The sequence below is a fragment of the Odocoileus virginianus genome, chromosome 7 (genome assembly GCF_023699985.2).
Source record: "Odocoileus virginianus isolate 20LAN1187 ecotype Illinois chromosome 7, Ovbor_1.2, whole genome shotgun sequence".
Classification (NCBI taxonomy): domain Eukaryota; kingdom Metazoa; phylum Chordata; class Mammalia; order Artiodactyla; family Cervidae; genus Odocoileus; species Odocoileus virginianus.
In genome coordinates, this window is record NC_069680.1 from 1,758,290 (window position 1) to 1,772,296 (window position 14,007).

At 48.3% G+C, this 14,007-nt stretch overlaps 1 protein-coding gene across 1 annotated transcript in view; it reads right to left on the minus strand.

Moving 5' to 3' along the window:
• SLIT1 (slit guidance ligand 1) overlaps positions 1-14,007 on the minus strand; it is a 167,384-nt gene that overhangs the window by 137,922 nt on the left and 15,455 nt on the right. The window contains exons 2-4 of the mRNA XM_070469966.1: positions 9,969-10,040; positions 7,703-7,774; positions 2,661-2,732 (exon numbers count right to left, since the gene is read on the minus strand). Of these exons, the coding sequence (XP_070326067.1) occupies positions 2,661-2,732; positions 7,703-7,774; positions 9,969-10,040 (216 nt within the window). The remainder of the gene's footprint in view (positions 1-2,660; positions 2,733-7,702; positions 7,775-9,968; positions 10,041-14,007) is intronic.

Below are 14,007 nucleotides of genomic sequence, written 5' to 3' on the forward strand. Positions count from 1 at the left end.
ATAGATCGACATACACAGCATCCAAACACACAGTAGAATATAATTCAGCCATGAGAAAGAAGGAAATCCTGCCATTTGTGACAGCATGTGTAGACCCCAAGGGATTATGCTAAGTAAGTGAAATAAGCCAAAGACAAATACTGCATGGTATCACTTATGTGTGCGTGTGTAAGTTGCTCAGTCGTGTCTAACTCTTTGCGACCCCACAGACTGTACCTCACCAGGCTTCTATGTTCATGGGATTTCCCAGGCAAGGATATTGGAGTGGGTTGCCACTTCCTTCTCCAGGGGATCTTCCTGACCTAGGAATTGAACTTGGGTCTCCTAGGCAGATTCTCTGTCGTCTGAGCTACCAGGGAAGCCTGGTATCACTTACGTGAGGAATCTTTAAAAAATGTCAAATTCATAGAAGTAGAGTAGAAAAGTAGTTGCCAGAGGCTGTGGGATGGACAAATAAAGAGAGGTTGGTAACAGAGTACAATCTAATGTATGACATGATCACTATTGTTGATAACACAGTCCTAACATAATTGGAATTTACTGAAAAAGTAAAACTTGAATGCCCTCAATAAAAAGATAAATATGTGAGATAACAGATATGTTGAAGAACTGGATGGAAGCAAGGGACCCTTTCATCATGTTTGTGTGTATCAAATTATCACAGTACACACTTTAAGTAATTTCAATTTTGTTTGTTAATTATACCTTAGCAAAGCTGAAATTTAAAAATAAATTTTAAAGTTTTTAAAAATAAAATAAATGATGGAGAATCAAAGCAGTGTCTAGAACTTAACAGCAACAGGAGACCTGCTCCAAATCCTAGATGGTGAAGGGCATCCATGTGACCGAAGGGAAGAAAGTCAAAGCAGGTGAATAACGCTGGGAGAGCAGGGGCCAATGTGCAAAGGGCTAAGAGGGCTTGAGAGCAGGGAAAAGAAAAGCACAGAAGGGGACCAGGAGAAAAGATGTTCAGGATGAATATTTGCAATGTTAAAGTTGTGATAACTCCCGTAAGACAGCTCGGAGAAAGGACAGAACAAGACTAAACAAGAGCTGCTAGGACTCAGTCAGGACAAGGCCAGCTGCCCACCAGGGACCAGTAGCAGCATGGACCCCAGGATAAGGGGCTGCCCAGGCTGCTAGGAAGGATCTTGTGCCTTCAGCCATCAAGGAAAGAAAAGTCAAGCCACCCTGAATGGGCCTGGCACCAAAGGGCCTGCCTACCAGTTATAGGGGGGCTGACAGAGAAGGCCCAGCTCGAGCCCAAGGGTGGCAAAGGCCAGCAGAAGAGATCCTCACTGAGAGACATCTCCATCTCTGTGGAGAGACCTCCAGGTCAGAAGAAGGAAACAGGAAGTGACCAGAGAGACCAACCAGACAGAACTGAAAGTTAGAGCTCCACCCTAAAACAAAACCTGGAAAGCAGGATCCATGAGAAATTCTGCGGCTGCCTTCAGACCACTGGGCTTACCAAGAAGTGGCAATCAGGACAGAGGCAGAAAGAACCAGCTGTATTTAATCAGAGGAGAGAGATCAAGCGCCAGGCTCCACAGGAACACCTCTCAGCACCCTGCAGCCCCACGGTCCCAAGCCCCACCCAGCCCCTACCCCTTGGTCTTACCCATTGCATCTCCAGACTTAGCTGCACCGCCACCATACGGGGCCCTGTAAGCTTCTTTAGGGAAGAACCGGCAGCCCAGTACCTCACACAGCACTCTGCTCGGCCCACAGAAGGCCCAAACCAATGGTTTTTCAGGTTTGTTAATGATAACTAAACCTCCCAACTCAAAATTAAAAAACCTGAAAACCCCTCAAAATTGAACAAAAGTACTGTACTTGATTATTCTAGGTACTTACAGAAAGCAAAGCTAGAAAAATCAAAAATTATTAAAAACCTGATTTAGGGCTCAAAGTTAAGAAAATGTTTCTGATATGCAGATGTGTCCAACAATGGAACTGGCTGCCCAAGGAGGTGATGAACTCCCCACTGGAAGTAGCCAAGCAAAGACTAAAAGACTACACATACACTAAGAGGCTGAAGAAGAGATTCCTTAGGTAACCCCCTAACATCCCATCCAACGCGAGGTCCCAGAAAATGAAAGGCACAGGAGAACAATTACAGACATATCTGGTAAATCATGAAGCCACAGAATTGGCCACTACAGTTTAAACCTGAAAGAAGCACATCTACAACAAATAAAAGCATGACTTCATGCCATGGTTAACAAGCTAACAGACCTCATTACTCTGAGTTGAAAATAGATCCAAGAAGGGCTTATTTGAATGAATAACATTCCACCCAAGGCAGGTTATCAAAGGCAGCAAGAGATGCATGAGAACGGGCGTCCCTGTAAAGTCTGGCATCACGACTGGCAAGCGTGCCCACCCCAATAACATCACCACACCACACTGTCAGGGGCAGCACACAGAACTGGACAGACTACAAATTCTATCAAGTGCTTGCCATGGAGAAATGTCCTGAAAAGCACTGCAGAAAGATGGCCTTAGATCACCTGGACGATGCCTGCCAGGTGAGGAGTGTGGGGGTCACGGTCATGGGAAGGTCCAGGCTCCACTGACCACACTGCTCCCCCACCCCGACAGGGCATGGGATAAGACCACAGATTTCATCTGTGGAGCATCCATGGAGCATCACTCACAGCCTCGACAGAGCCTGGTTATTCTGGAACAGCAGCTCTGGTAACGTGTGCAGCAGGTTCCGGTTGAGTCGTCTAAAAAAGAGAAGAGAGGAGAGGTTGGAAATGGCCAAACTGTCCAGGAAACCCAAAAGACTTTTCAAAAAGCACAGGATTCAGAGTCAGAGGTCCCAGCATTCAAATCCTAACGTGTCACTGTGTAACACCAGGGAGTCACCTTCTCTGAACGTCAGTTTCTTTATCTGTAAAGTGAGAAATCCACCATCCAACTTTGGGGAAGATAAGAATAGAACATCTGAAAGCCCCTCAATGGAGGACCTGACATGTCTTGGGCAGTCAGTAAAAAGAGCATCTTTCTTTCCATTATTCCTTCCATGCCCACCATTATCTTCACTTTAGATTTTCAAGTCCCTGTATAATGTATCAGGCACTGATTCAAATGTTATCTGTTTGTGAACTGGATATCTGACTACTCTTGAAATGTGAGATATACCCTAATGGGATAGGACTGACCACGGGGTTCTGATTCTTTATTGCTTTCATCCACATTTGGCTCAAGGGTGATTCAACAGTTTTATTGCTTTAGGTCTTTTTTTCAAATTGAAAATATCATTATAGATTTTTTAAATTATTTATGAAAATGCATGCTTAATATTTTTTTAAAAGCCCCAAATAATAGAAGAGAAAGCATTAAACCACCTGAATTTTTCTCACTCAACAATTTGTGGATGTCTTTCCATGCCAGACCGGCTTCCCTGGTGGCTCAGACTGTAAAGAATCTGCCTGCAAAACAGGAGACCCGGGTTCCATTCCTTGTTCGGGAAGATCCCTTGGAGAATGAAATGGCTACCCACTCAAGTATTCCTAGAGAATTCTATGGACAGAGGAGCCTGGCTGGCTATAGTCCACGGAGTCTCAAAGAGTTAGACACAACTGAGTGACTAACACTTTCACAGTTTCGCTTTCTTTTCCATGCCAGACAATAGAGAATGACAAATATATTTTTAATTATGTTACTTTTAGTATGTCCATCATTTCTAATTCTTCTATAGCTGGAAGATTATTTAGTACTATAGACATAGGCAGGAGTAAGAAGTCTGGTTCTGGAATGTGGCCTTACAAGACAATGCAGAAAAAATTCAAACTTGTCTGAGGAAGGCAGTGAAGTTTAACCTGACTCATCTTGACACCTTCGGTAACCAGTTCTCTGACACTGGAGTGCAGGATTCCTGCCCAACAGCAGTGGCTATGAGAGGTGGGGGGAGTGACACCTATAAAGTATGAAGCTCTGGCACTCACACAGTGTCCGTGGACCACCTGCAGGAGCATCACCTAGGAAGCTGGTGAGAGAGGCACATCCCAGGCTACCCCAGACCTGTTGACTGGGGCTCTGCATCTCAACCAGATCCCCAAGTGACCTGAGTGCACATCAGGGTTGAGAAGCACTGATGTCAAATGCAGCCCCCTTCCTCTAGTCTACTGTGTGTGGGTGCTCAGTCACATTTGACTCTTTTCAATTCCACCGACTGTAGCCCACCAGGCTCCTCTGTCCATGGGATTTTCCAGGCAAGAATACTGGAATGGGTTGCCATTCCCTCTTCCAGGGGATCTTCCTGACCCAGGGATCAAACCCGAGTCTCCTGCATCTCCTGCATTGGCAGGTAGATTCTTTAGCACTGAGCCACCAGGGAGCCCCTAGTCTATCATATATTTTGAATTTCCCACAACCATCTCCTTTAATAGCTCGAGAGGATGATAAACCAACTGGGCAAAAGCTTTCTTCTCCTGGAGGGAGGAAGAAATATAATTTGACGAGCTCCATCTCATTGGTCTGTGGTTACCTTCTAGGAGGTCACCTTTTCATCTGACGTGTGAGAAAGGTACCATTTTCCAACACAGGACAGTTAGAGTTACTATTTTAGACCAGCTGGAAGAAGTTTACTCTAAAGGGCAGGCTCCTAGGGAAACACATCATTGCCTTGGGGGGAATAAAGGACCACCAATGTAATCCTTAAAGCAACAGGAGTAGATATCAGATCGCTCCAATTTCCTTAACCTCATCCAATAAATTAATCCTATATTTACACTGCATGGTAATCACTCGGTTTTGTTTTGTTTTGTTTTCCCCCAAGACTTTCTCACTTTCCTGGCTTCGGTTTCTGAAAAACACTTAAAAGGAAAAGACATTCAACTGCTAAAGTGGAAAATCAAAGGACAACAAAGGAGGGACCTAGCATGTGGAGTAACCTACAGAAAGCTGAGAAAAATGACAGTGGTAGTAAGGCCCTGACCGGCCTCATTTTGTGCCAGGCACTGGGATAAATGCATTGTAGGCACTACCTCAGCATCGGAGGGAGGCAGAAGGAAAAGATGACTTTCTCTCTTTTGAGTACAAAGCGCACACGTAACCTCCCATCTCCTCCCTGAAATGACTCCAGAGAAGATTTGACCATCGCCATCTCACCACGTGGCTGGGCTCTCAGGTTCTGAGAATATGTTTGTAGTCCTGGCTGAGCTCTCTTTGATAGCTGAGGGAAGTGGGATGTCCAGAAGTGAATGACTCCCCCAAGTCACCACCGAATGGGAGAAGTGGGTTCTGAAGCCCACCCTTCCGTGGCTCCCACCCCACGTTACACATGCTCCTCCCCCTCAGCCCACTCAGAGTGACTGAGTGCTCTGCCCCCTTCAGCATCAAACAACCAAACCCTGTGACCCACCCATCCTCACGGCCGGCAGCACCACCCGCGTCTGCTTCTGCTGCGCTCAAATCTGTAACTACTTACAAGAACCAATCATGTCTGTTCCCAAACCTGCTTATGCCAGAGGTACTTATAATTATATAAATGAGTGATGATTACATAGATGAATGAAATACTAGTATGAAAAGAGAGTCATCTCTAGAAAAGCTGGTTGGCTGCCTTGGAAAGAATCACTATAACTAAAGATGCTAATTAAAGAGCTGTTGGGTAAAAGACTGGGAGGGTGGCAGGGGGAGGTCATAAAAGAAATTCACAATTTTCCAGCCAGATTGCTTCCAAGGGCCCTCTAAAAATCTCTCTCTGCCTTAAAGAAACTAAAAAGTAAGACACTGGCAAAAATTGGAAAAAAAAAAAAAAACACGGAGCCAGGTCAGTAAATGCACATTTATAAGTTTTCACATCAAATGGATAGTTTCTATGACTCCCTACTTTATCCAACTTTTATGATTAACTGATCCACCACTGGTCTCCAACAAGTCAGAGGATAGGGTGTGGGCCATCTACAGCCGGCACTGGACTTCCCAGGGACAGAGCTGTCACACACCACAGGAACAGCCTGCCACGCAGCTGCTGGTGACTCACCCAGGAAGAAAGAATCAGAAAAGGAGAGAAGGGACAAAAGTCTCCAGCTACACGTCATGACTCAAAAAAGAGGATCCTGCCCACCCTTGGGTGTCAGCAGCAGGTGTGGCATGGGCCACCAGTCCTGACTAGATTCCCGCCCACCTCTTCTCCTCCCGTAGGGCGTGGCAGCCCCCGGAGCCAGAGCTGAAATGAGTAAGGACCAAATCACCCCGCACAGAGAGGTCATGGGCATGTCTTTGCTCTGAGCCTTGGAAAGAAAAAAAAACATGGGACGAAATATCTGTTGTAGCTCTGGGCTCCTTATGGCTCAGTTTTAGACCTGGATAAGAAAAAGTTCAGCTTGGTTTTTCTCCAGGCTACAGGAAAGCAATGAGACAATCATCTTCTTTCCATTTACTTAATACCTCATTTTCTTTGAAGTAAAAGAGGAAAGTGAGGTGTTAGATTACAGCCATTAAGAGCTCAGGCTTTGGCGGCAAAATGATCTGGATTCTAATCCCCTCTTCTGCATTTAATCACTTAATAATCATTTAATAAGGCAAGTGCCTTAACTTTTGTGCACCTCCGTTCTCATCTGAATGACACCGCTGACCACAGTGTTGTTTTAAGGATTAAATGAGATATTGGAGGACAAAGTATTTATCTTGGTGCCTGGCATAGCGTAAGGCAATCGATAAAAGCTATAATTATCATCATAAACTCATTGGGGAAAAAAAATCCACAAAAAAGGAAAGCACAAAGAATAAAATTAAAGTGAGCTGTTATCCCACCACTCAGACTAATGAGAGTTAACAATCTCAATTATTTTCTTCCTCTTGTATTCTGCACACATACAAGTTGATTTCATTCAAACAAAAGTTACTTCCTCCCTTTCCCACTTAACATTATATTAAGTGTGGACACATTCCTATGGCCTTAACAGTTCTTAAAAAATGCGGTTTTATACCTTACATCTCCACCAGAACTTCTGTTTCCAACTTTTATTATACTTGAATACTGTGCAGTGAATACCCCAATATACATATTTTTAGTCATGTTTCTGATTATTTCCTTAAAATAAAATGGACTTTCTGATTCAAAAGGCATGAACTCTTGACACTTGCAGCCAAACCAAAGCAGAAAAATGAGGCCAGTGGCCAACCCCACCTCACCCATACCACATTCTTTTTTTTTTCCTCATTATTGCCAATCTGAAATGCAAAAATTATCAAGAACTATTTTCAAACTCAAAAGCCCCCAAAGGAACAAAGGATGTAAATCAGAATATACCACCTTCAATTCTGTGCTGTGGGCCCAAGCACCCCAGACACTGCTCCTGGGGTGTCCCTGCGGTTGGTCCCCTGGGCACACCAGTGCTTCCTTTAAAGCCACACAAATCAGTGACTGGTTACATCTGGGGTATAAGATTATAGGAAGGAATTTCGCTTCCTCTGTACTGTGTGGATTTTTTGCTTTGATGTATTTTCAGGGAACAACAGCAGAGATCGCTGTGTTTAGAATTTGGGGTGAGGACCTCTCCAGCTGTCTTTGCCATCATCTCACGATGACGCTGTGACCCCTTCCATGCTGCCCCTGGCCCCCATCTGCAGGCAGGAGGCAGGCTGGGTGTGCAGCACTGGCTCCTCCCACCAGGCTCAACCTGCTTCAGTCCCCTCTGCCAGCCCCCACCGCCCTCCTGAGCCAGCACCCACGGATACTCACAGCCGCTCCAGCTCCTTCATGTCATCAAAAGCCCCCCGTTCCACCACTCCAATCTGGTTCTCCATCAGCTGCCTGGGGAAGCAAAGAGACAAGGACAGCTCCAGGATGGTGGACAAGGACGCCTAGAAATCGCTGGCACGAGGGAGGGAAATAGGAGCAGTGCCCGAGACCACACATTCCCGAGCACTGGCCTGAGTCAACACTTCTTCCCAGCTTCGTAAATTTCCAACACGGGCTCCTCAGCACACTCAGCCCTGACAGCAATTTGTGCTTCCCGCCCTCCCCAGTACTGACCCTCTGAAGCTGTTAGCAGGGCAGAAGGCCATGGGGCACCAGAGCACTAGGCCATTGCTCCAAAGGTAAGCTCGGGGAAGCTGGTGCCCAGGCAGCAGGGGCTGGCCCAGAGGACACCCGTCCACGGGGCAGAGCAGGGGGAACTGACCAGTCGCGGGGGGACGGGAGCTCGTGCCAACTGAGCACAGCCCACACATGCAGCAAACACTCCGCAGTTGGCAGACGACACCCACTCGGCCAGCACCCCCACTCCGCCTGGCCGCATCTGCTGCCAGCTGAACCACCTGGCTCGGGGGACTCTGCCCCTCCTCACTGCCAACGCAGCCTGAAACCCAGGGCATCTGGCTGACAGGGCAGCATTTTTCACCAGCAGATCACTTGCTGCACGGTAATTTCTGAGCTCATCAAGTATGTCTTTCTCCCATGTTTTCCCCTCCCTCCCCTCAAGCAGGTGGCTTATGGGGTCCCACAAGGGCCTCGGATGAGGTTTGGGGCAGGGCAGGGGGCAGAAACTGCTACTAGACACTTCTCTTCCTCTGCTTTGTTTCCAAACAACTGGGCTGGTGAGGAGGTTATGCTGGAGGCTAGGGGCAGGGTGGGGGTGTGGGGTAACACCAAGATGGAAAGGGGGCTTCACCAGACTCAGAAGAGGTTCCTGGAGCCTGGGAAGGGGTCAGAGTCAGGGGTCCTGGAGAATCAGAAACCCCCTCCCCAGTGATGGACAGCTATGATCCCACAGAGGATCAACCACAGGCTCACCAGCTCCTCCAAAGATCTTCCAAGCCACAAAGTCAATCGTTCTGAAAGAACTAGGCCCCAGGACCCCTGCATTACCCCAGGAGTAGGGAATGAAGGACCCTATGCCCATAATGAATTTCCTGCCAGCCAGATGGGATGCTGAAACTGGCTCAAAGTCGAAGCTGAGTTGAAGCAGAGAAAATAAACAACTGCTGTTCTTCCCTGACACCTGAGTTTGCAGGCTGAGACATTCAGAGGAGGAAAGGTGAAGGGATTCACCCCTTCCTCTCACTCCTCACCCCTGCCCAGCCCGACAAGGCAGGTGCCATGGATAACTCCTTTGCTGGCTGGTGGCCAAGCCCAACAAAGCCATACCTGCCACCTCCAATGTCTGCCACTGCCAGGCACCTGAAGGGGTCACCTCTGTCCTCAACTGCCCCCAGTAACTTCCTCCTCAAATCAAGGGGTCTGTGGCCTCGCTAGGAAGTCTTTCTGCGCCACAAGTTCAAAAGAGCTAGGAAGTCTTTCTGCGGCACAAGTTCAAAAGAGCTGTGGAGACTGTTACAGACTGCCATCGGGCCATTCTCCTCCCCAGAATTCATACACAGAAGTTCTTGGGATTCTGTTTAGAGGTAAGGCCTTCAGGTACAGAATTAAGGCTAAATGAGGTCTTAAGGGTGGGGCCCTAGTCTGACAGGACTGGTGCCTTCATAAGAAGAAGAGACACAGAGATGTCTCTGTGCACATACACAGGAAAGCCCACTTGAGGACACAGCAAAAAGGTGGCCAGGAGCAGAGGCCTCCCCAAACCAATCATGATGGCATCCTGGCCTTAGATTTTTAGCCCCCAGAACTGTGAGAAAATTAATTTCTGTTGTTTAATCACCCAGTCTGTGGCCTTCTGCTATGGCAGCTTGAGCAGACCTGGTCTTCCCTCACCCCAGAAGCCAGCCAATGGACAAGGCAGACCCATCTGCCCAGGTCCTGCCAGGCAGTGACCACTGGTACCCACTCCACATCCAGTTTTCTCAGTCTTGTGTGAGGCAGTGGCCACTCCAGGTCAGGACTTAGCAGCACCTCAACCCACTGCTCACGTCACCCCAAGACTGACTATGCAGGGAAGGGGCCCTGCTGGCCTACGGCCCTACGACCCACAGCCAGGGCTCTGCCATGAGACCACTGCTGAGCGGGGAGAGCAGGAGAAAGGTTACAGGGGGCAGCATCCCATACTCACAGCACCCGCAGCTGCTTGAGTCCTGTGAAGTCGTTCTTGTGGATCCGAGTGATGTTATTGCCATTGAGTTCCCTGGTGGAGGAGAGGAGAGAAGGAGGTGGTGAGCTGCCCACGGTGGGCCTCAGGCCGGCGCTCAGCTCCAGGCTGCCTCTCCACGTGGCTCAAGTCAGTCCTCTCACCAGTGAGACTGGGTGCTTTCCAGCCAAGCTCCAGGACCCCGAGTCTATGTTGTCCTAGCAAGCTGGGGGACTTCCCTGGTGGTCTAGTGGTTTGGAGTCTGCATTTCCACTACTGGGGGCATGGGCTCCATCCCTGGCCAGGGAACTAAGGTCCCTCATGCTGAGTAGTGCAGCCAAAAAAAACAAAAAATAAAAAAATAAAATAAAATAAGACCTCTTTGCAGCAGATGTTCAACCAACAGGAACACTCAGGGCCCAGGCTCACTACTGGGAGTGCTCCAGAACCCCAAAACATGGCTTTTGCCTTGAAACAGCTCAGTCTCATTGAAAAGACAAGACATTCTCACAGTAAAGAACTTGGAAATTATCTAGTTAGAGAGGCTCTTCAGGCAGAATCGCCATTGAGCCTCAGTTTCCTCATCTGTAAACTGGGGGTAATAACTGTTTGCCTCACAGGATTAAAATAAGGCATAAACAAGTGAAGAGCACGGCCCACACACGGAAAGGACCCCTTTGGGGATACCACTACCATCACCTGGATCCCACGAGTTATCCATATTCAGAGCAGGAGACAGCAGAGAGCGCCATGACATTAACAGAGCTGAGAAAGTGGGACTCAAGCTGAGGCCCCAAAGACAAGGCAAGAGGGATGGAGTGAACATTCCAGGGAAGAAGAAAATACAGAATGTGTGGGTATCAGGGGAGGAGGCAGGCTGAGGGTTGGGCTCCATGGGAAGCAGGATTGGGGGAAAGTAGGCTCTGATTGAAGAGGGCCTGAGAAAGCAAGCAGGGGACAGACAGGGAGCCAGTGTGGCTCCGGACAGGAGCTGCCTTGAGACCAGTCCTGCAGAGGGGACAGGAGGACAAGGCCCAGGCAGGGAGCCCCGATCCCACGACCATAGTGGCTCCTCCCCTCACACCATCCAGCCCTCCAGTTCTTCCTCCCTCCCAAGGCCATGCTCCTCCCTCAGCCCTCCCAGTCATGCCCTGGGCACCCTGGACATGCACCCCACCTCAGAGGCCGACTGGCCTCACCTCCTTCCCCCTTTCACCCAGCCTCCCAGGAAAGCTCACTCGGCCCCTGCAGGCCGTTCCTCTTCACGGGAACCCAGTCCAGCCTCGGAAAGGGAGGCCACTCCAGGGGTCAGGCACTCCACTCCTAACAGAGTTCATTCACAGAGCCACACACAGCAGACTCTCACTCAGGGCCAGCTCCAAACCCAGCTGTCACCTTCACACCTAACCTGTCTTCCTGTGCAGCCCCGTGCTCCCAGTCACACGGCCTCCTCCTCTTTCTCACCATCATCATGGTCCCCAACACACTTAACAACCTAAGAGCACCCATCCCAACACATGCACACGCAGATGCACACACACACACACACACACACACACACACTTACCTGCAGCCCAGTCTCCTCATTTACCAACTTTGGTCAAAGGTTCCAGCTGTAGCCACTGTCCCAACCCAAGTCCAAGCTATTTTGAAAAACACCAAGTTCCCTCTCCTAAAAGTGTTTTGGAAGTGTGATGTTCTAGGGTTGCTTCCACCAAAAACAAGGTGATGTTGGTTTCCACACACTTCGGGAGATGGGCTTTGTGTGCACCCTCACAAGATGCTGGAAGGCAGTTACTGTGTCTTACAGATGAGAAGAGAGTCTCAGGTGCGGCACCTTCACGAGGTCACACCTGGTGATGACAGAGCAGGGATCCCAACCCGTAGTCATCTGATCCTAGAGCCCAGGCTTCTTCCTCCCGCCAGGCCAGGGTCTCTCCCCACGTTGACAAGCCGGTAATTCATTCAACCCATCACTGTCTCTGCCCTTCCCCTGAGCCTGGCTCCTGATCCTTCAGAGCAGCTGGAAAAACTTGTTCCCTGCTCCTTACCTCTTTTCTAACAAGATCTCTCTGAGGGGCTTGTCCAAGGTAACGGAGCCCTTCCCGTTCTAAATGCTGGGGATGCCTTCCCCACTCAAGACAGGTTCTTTTGAAAGGAAAGGACTCTTTTTTTGAACTAAACATGTTCCCCTGAAACAGCCACCTCTGAGCCTCTCTTTGCTGCTCCTTCTGTAACATGACCCTGCTTCAAACAATGAGAATGTCTTCTTGAAGTCCTGAAACCTGGTCCCCTACTTTGGGCTGTCCTGTTGAAACTTTCACCCCTGAACCCCAAGCCTCAAGGTTTTTGATTATAAGCACAAAAATATGAAATTTAAATGGACAGCGACAGAGCAGCACTTCATTAAGCTTCAGTGCCCTGTGAAACTGAATGCCATGCACCCACTGAAAATGGTAGAGATTCCTTTGTGTTGACCAGGGAAGACTCCTTGATGCAGCACTTGGGAAAAGGGTTTTAATACAGCTTGCATGCCCTGAGCTCCCTTATGTAAAAACTCACAGGCTCTAAGTACAGGTCTATGCACAGAATGAGTTTGCTGGGGATGATTTGCCACATTCCTTTTTTCTACATTGTTTGAATTTTTAAGAGTTCTATATTTTTTAAGCCAACAAAATAGGCAAGTTATGGTGCTGAAAAATAAGAGCAATATGTGTACATTATTGAATTTTTTCAATTTCCTGAAGAATAAAGAAAAAAATTCAAATCATACATAAGCTCATCACCCAGAAAGAACCCCGTTAATATTCTGGAATATTTTCTCTCAAGCCTTTGGATATAAGTTTTATATTGTGGAGATAATTTGACAAATATTTTTTGAACACTTGCTATTCACAAAGCATTTTGCAAGGTTCTAAAGATACAACAGTGAGTGAGACATAAATGGTATACACAACTTCTACAATGTCATTCCCTGCTCAATCTCTACTTATGATTTTGATCGAAATGAAGGATCCCCTTCATTGAATATATCAAGTAAAGGGGCATGTCCTGATTTCTTGTTACTGGAACACATGGGCTGTTTTGATATTGTTCAATAATAAATAATATCACATAAAGTTCAGTGGGCATTTGGGAGGAATACGTTCCTGGAAACGGAATTACTCAGCCAAAGGTCATGAGAAATCTTGAATTTTACAATCATTCACTCATTCCTTCTCATGGCAACCATAGTTCATCAGGCAATTGACTACAATAATTATTCAATTCACAGACAGCAAAATGAAGCAAAGACAGATGTTAAGACGTGTCTGAACAAGGCAGAGCCCAAGTGGAGCTCCAAATCCCTGAGGATGGAATCCCCATATGCAGGCAGACTGGGGAGGATCGCAGGGACTGGTGGTGATGCTGTCTTAAATCTGCCTCTCTCCTGGTCTTTGCCACCAGGCTCCACCGAGCAGACTCTGGGGCGCATTCCTCAGCCATCAATGGCCTCCAACCTCTCCTCCTCACTTCCTGCGCCCCCTCTCCACTCCCAGTCCAGAGAAGACCTGGGACAGGCAGACAGAGGAGGACAATGGTGCAGACATCAGAGCAAACACAGCCCTTCTCTCTGGAGGCCCTGCTGGTGCTTCCAGGCAAGAATGTCGACAGAGGTCGGCCCACTCCCTCCCAAGCTCCCCCATCAGCCTTGCTCTCTAACCCAGAGTTAAACTGAGTGCCTCCTCTCAAGGGAGAGCCCTCAATAAGACAGCCTGTGAGGCAGGCAGAGCTCTCATTGGGCTCCGAGGTCCAGGGCTGCAGCTTAAGAAGTCATTATGGCCACTTGGCCTGACAGACTGGCCTCCACTGTCCCCATTCTCTCCCCTCACCCAGGCAGCCCACCAGGATCGAGCTTCCAACCTGGCCCGGCCACTTCCCCTGGAACCCTCCGCACAGGCTGCTGGAATGAGGCAAGGGGGTCATTTTTCGCCAGTGCCTGATTCCTGCAACAGGTGGTCCTTAAATGTTGCCATGGAGACCC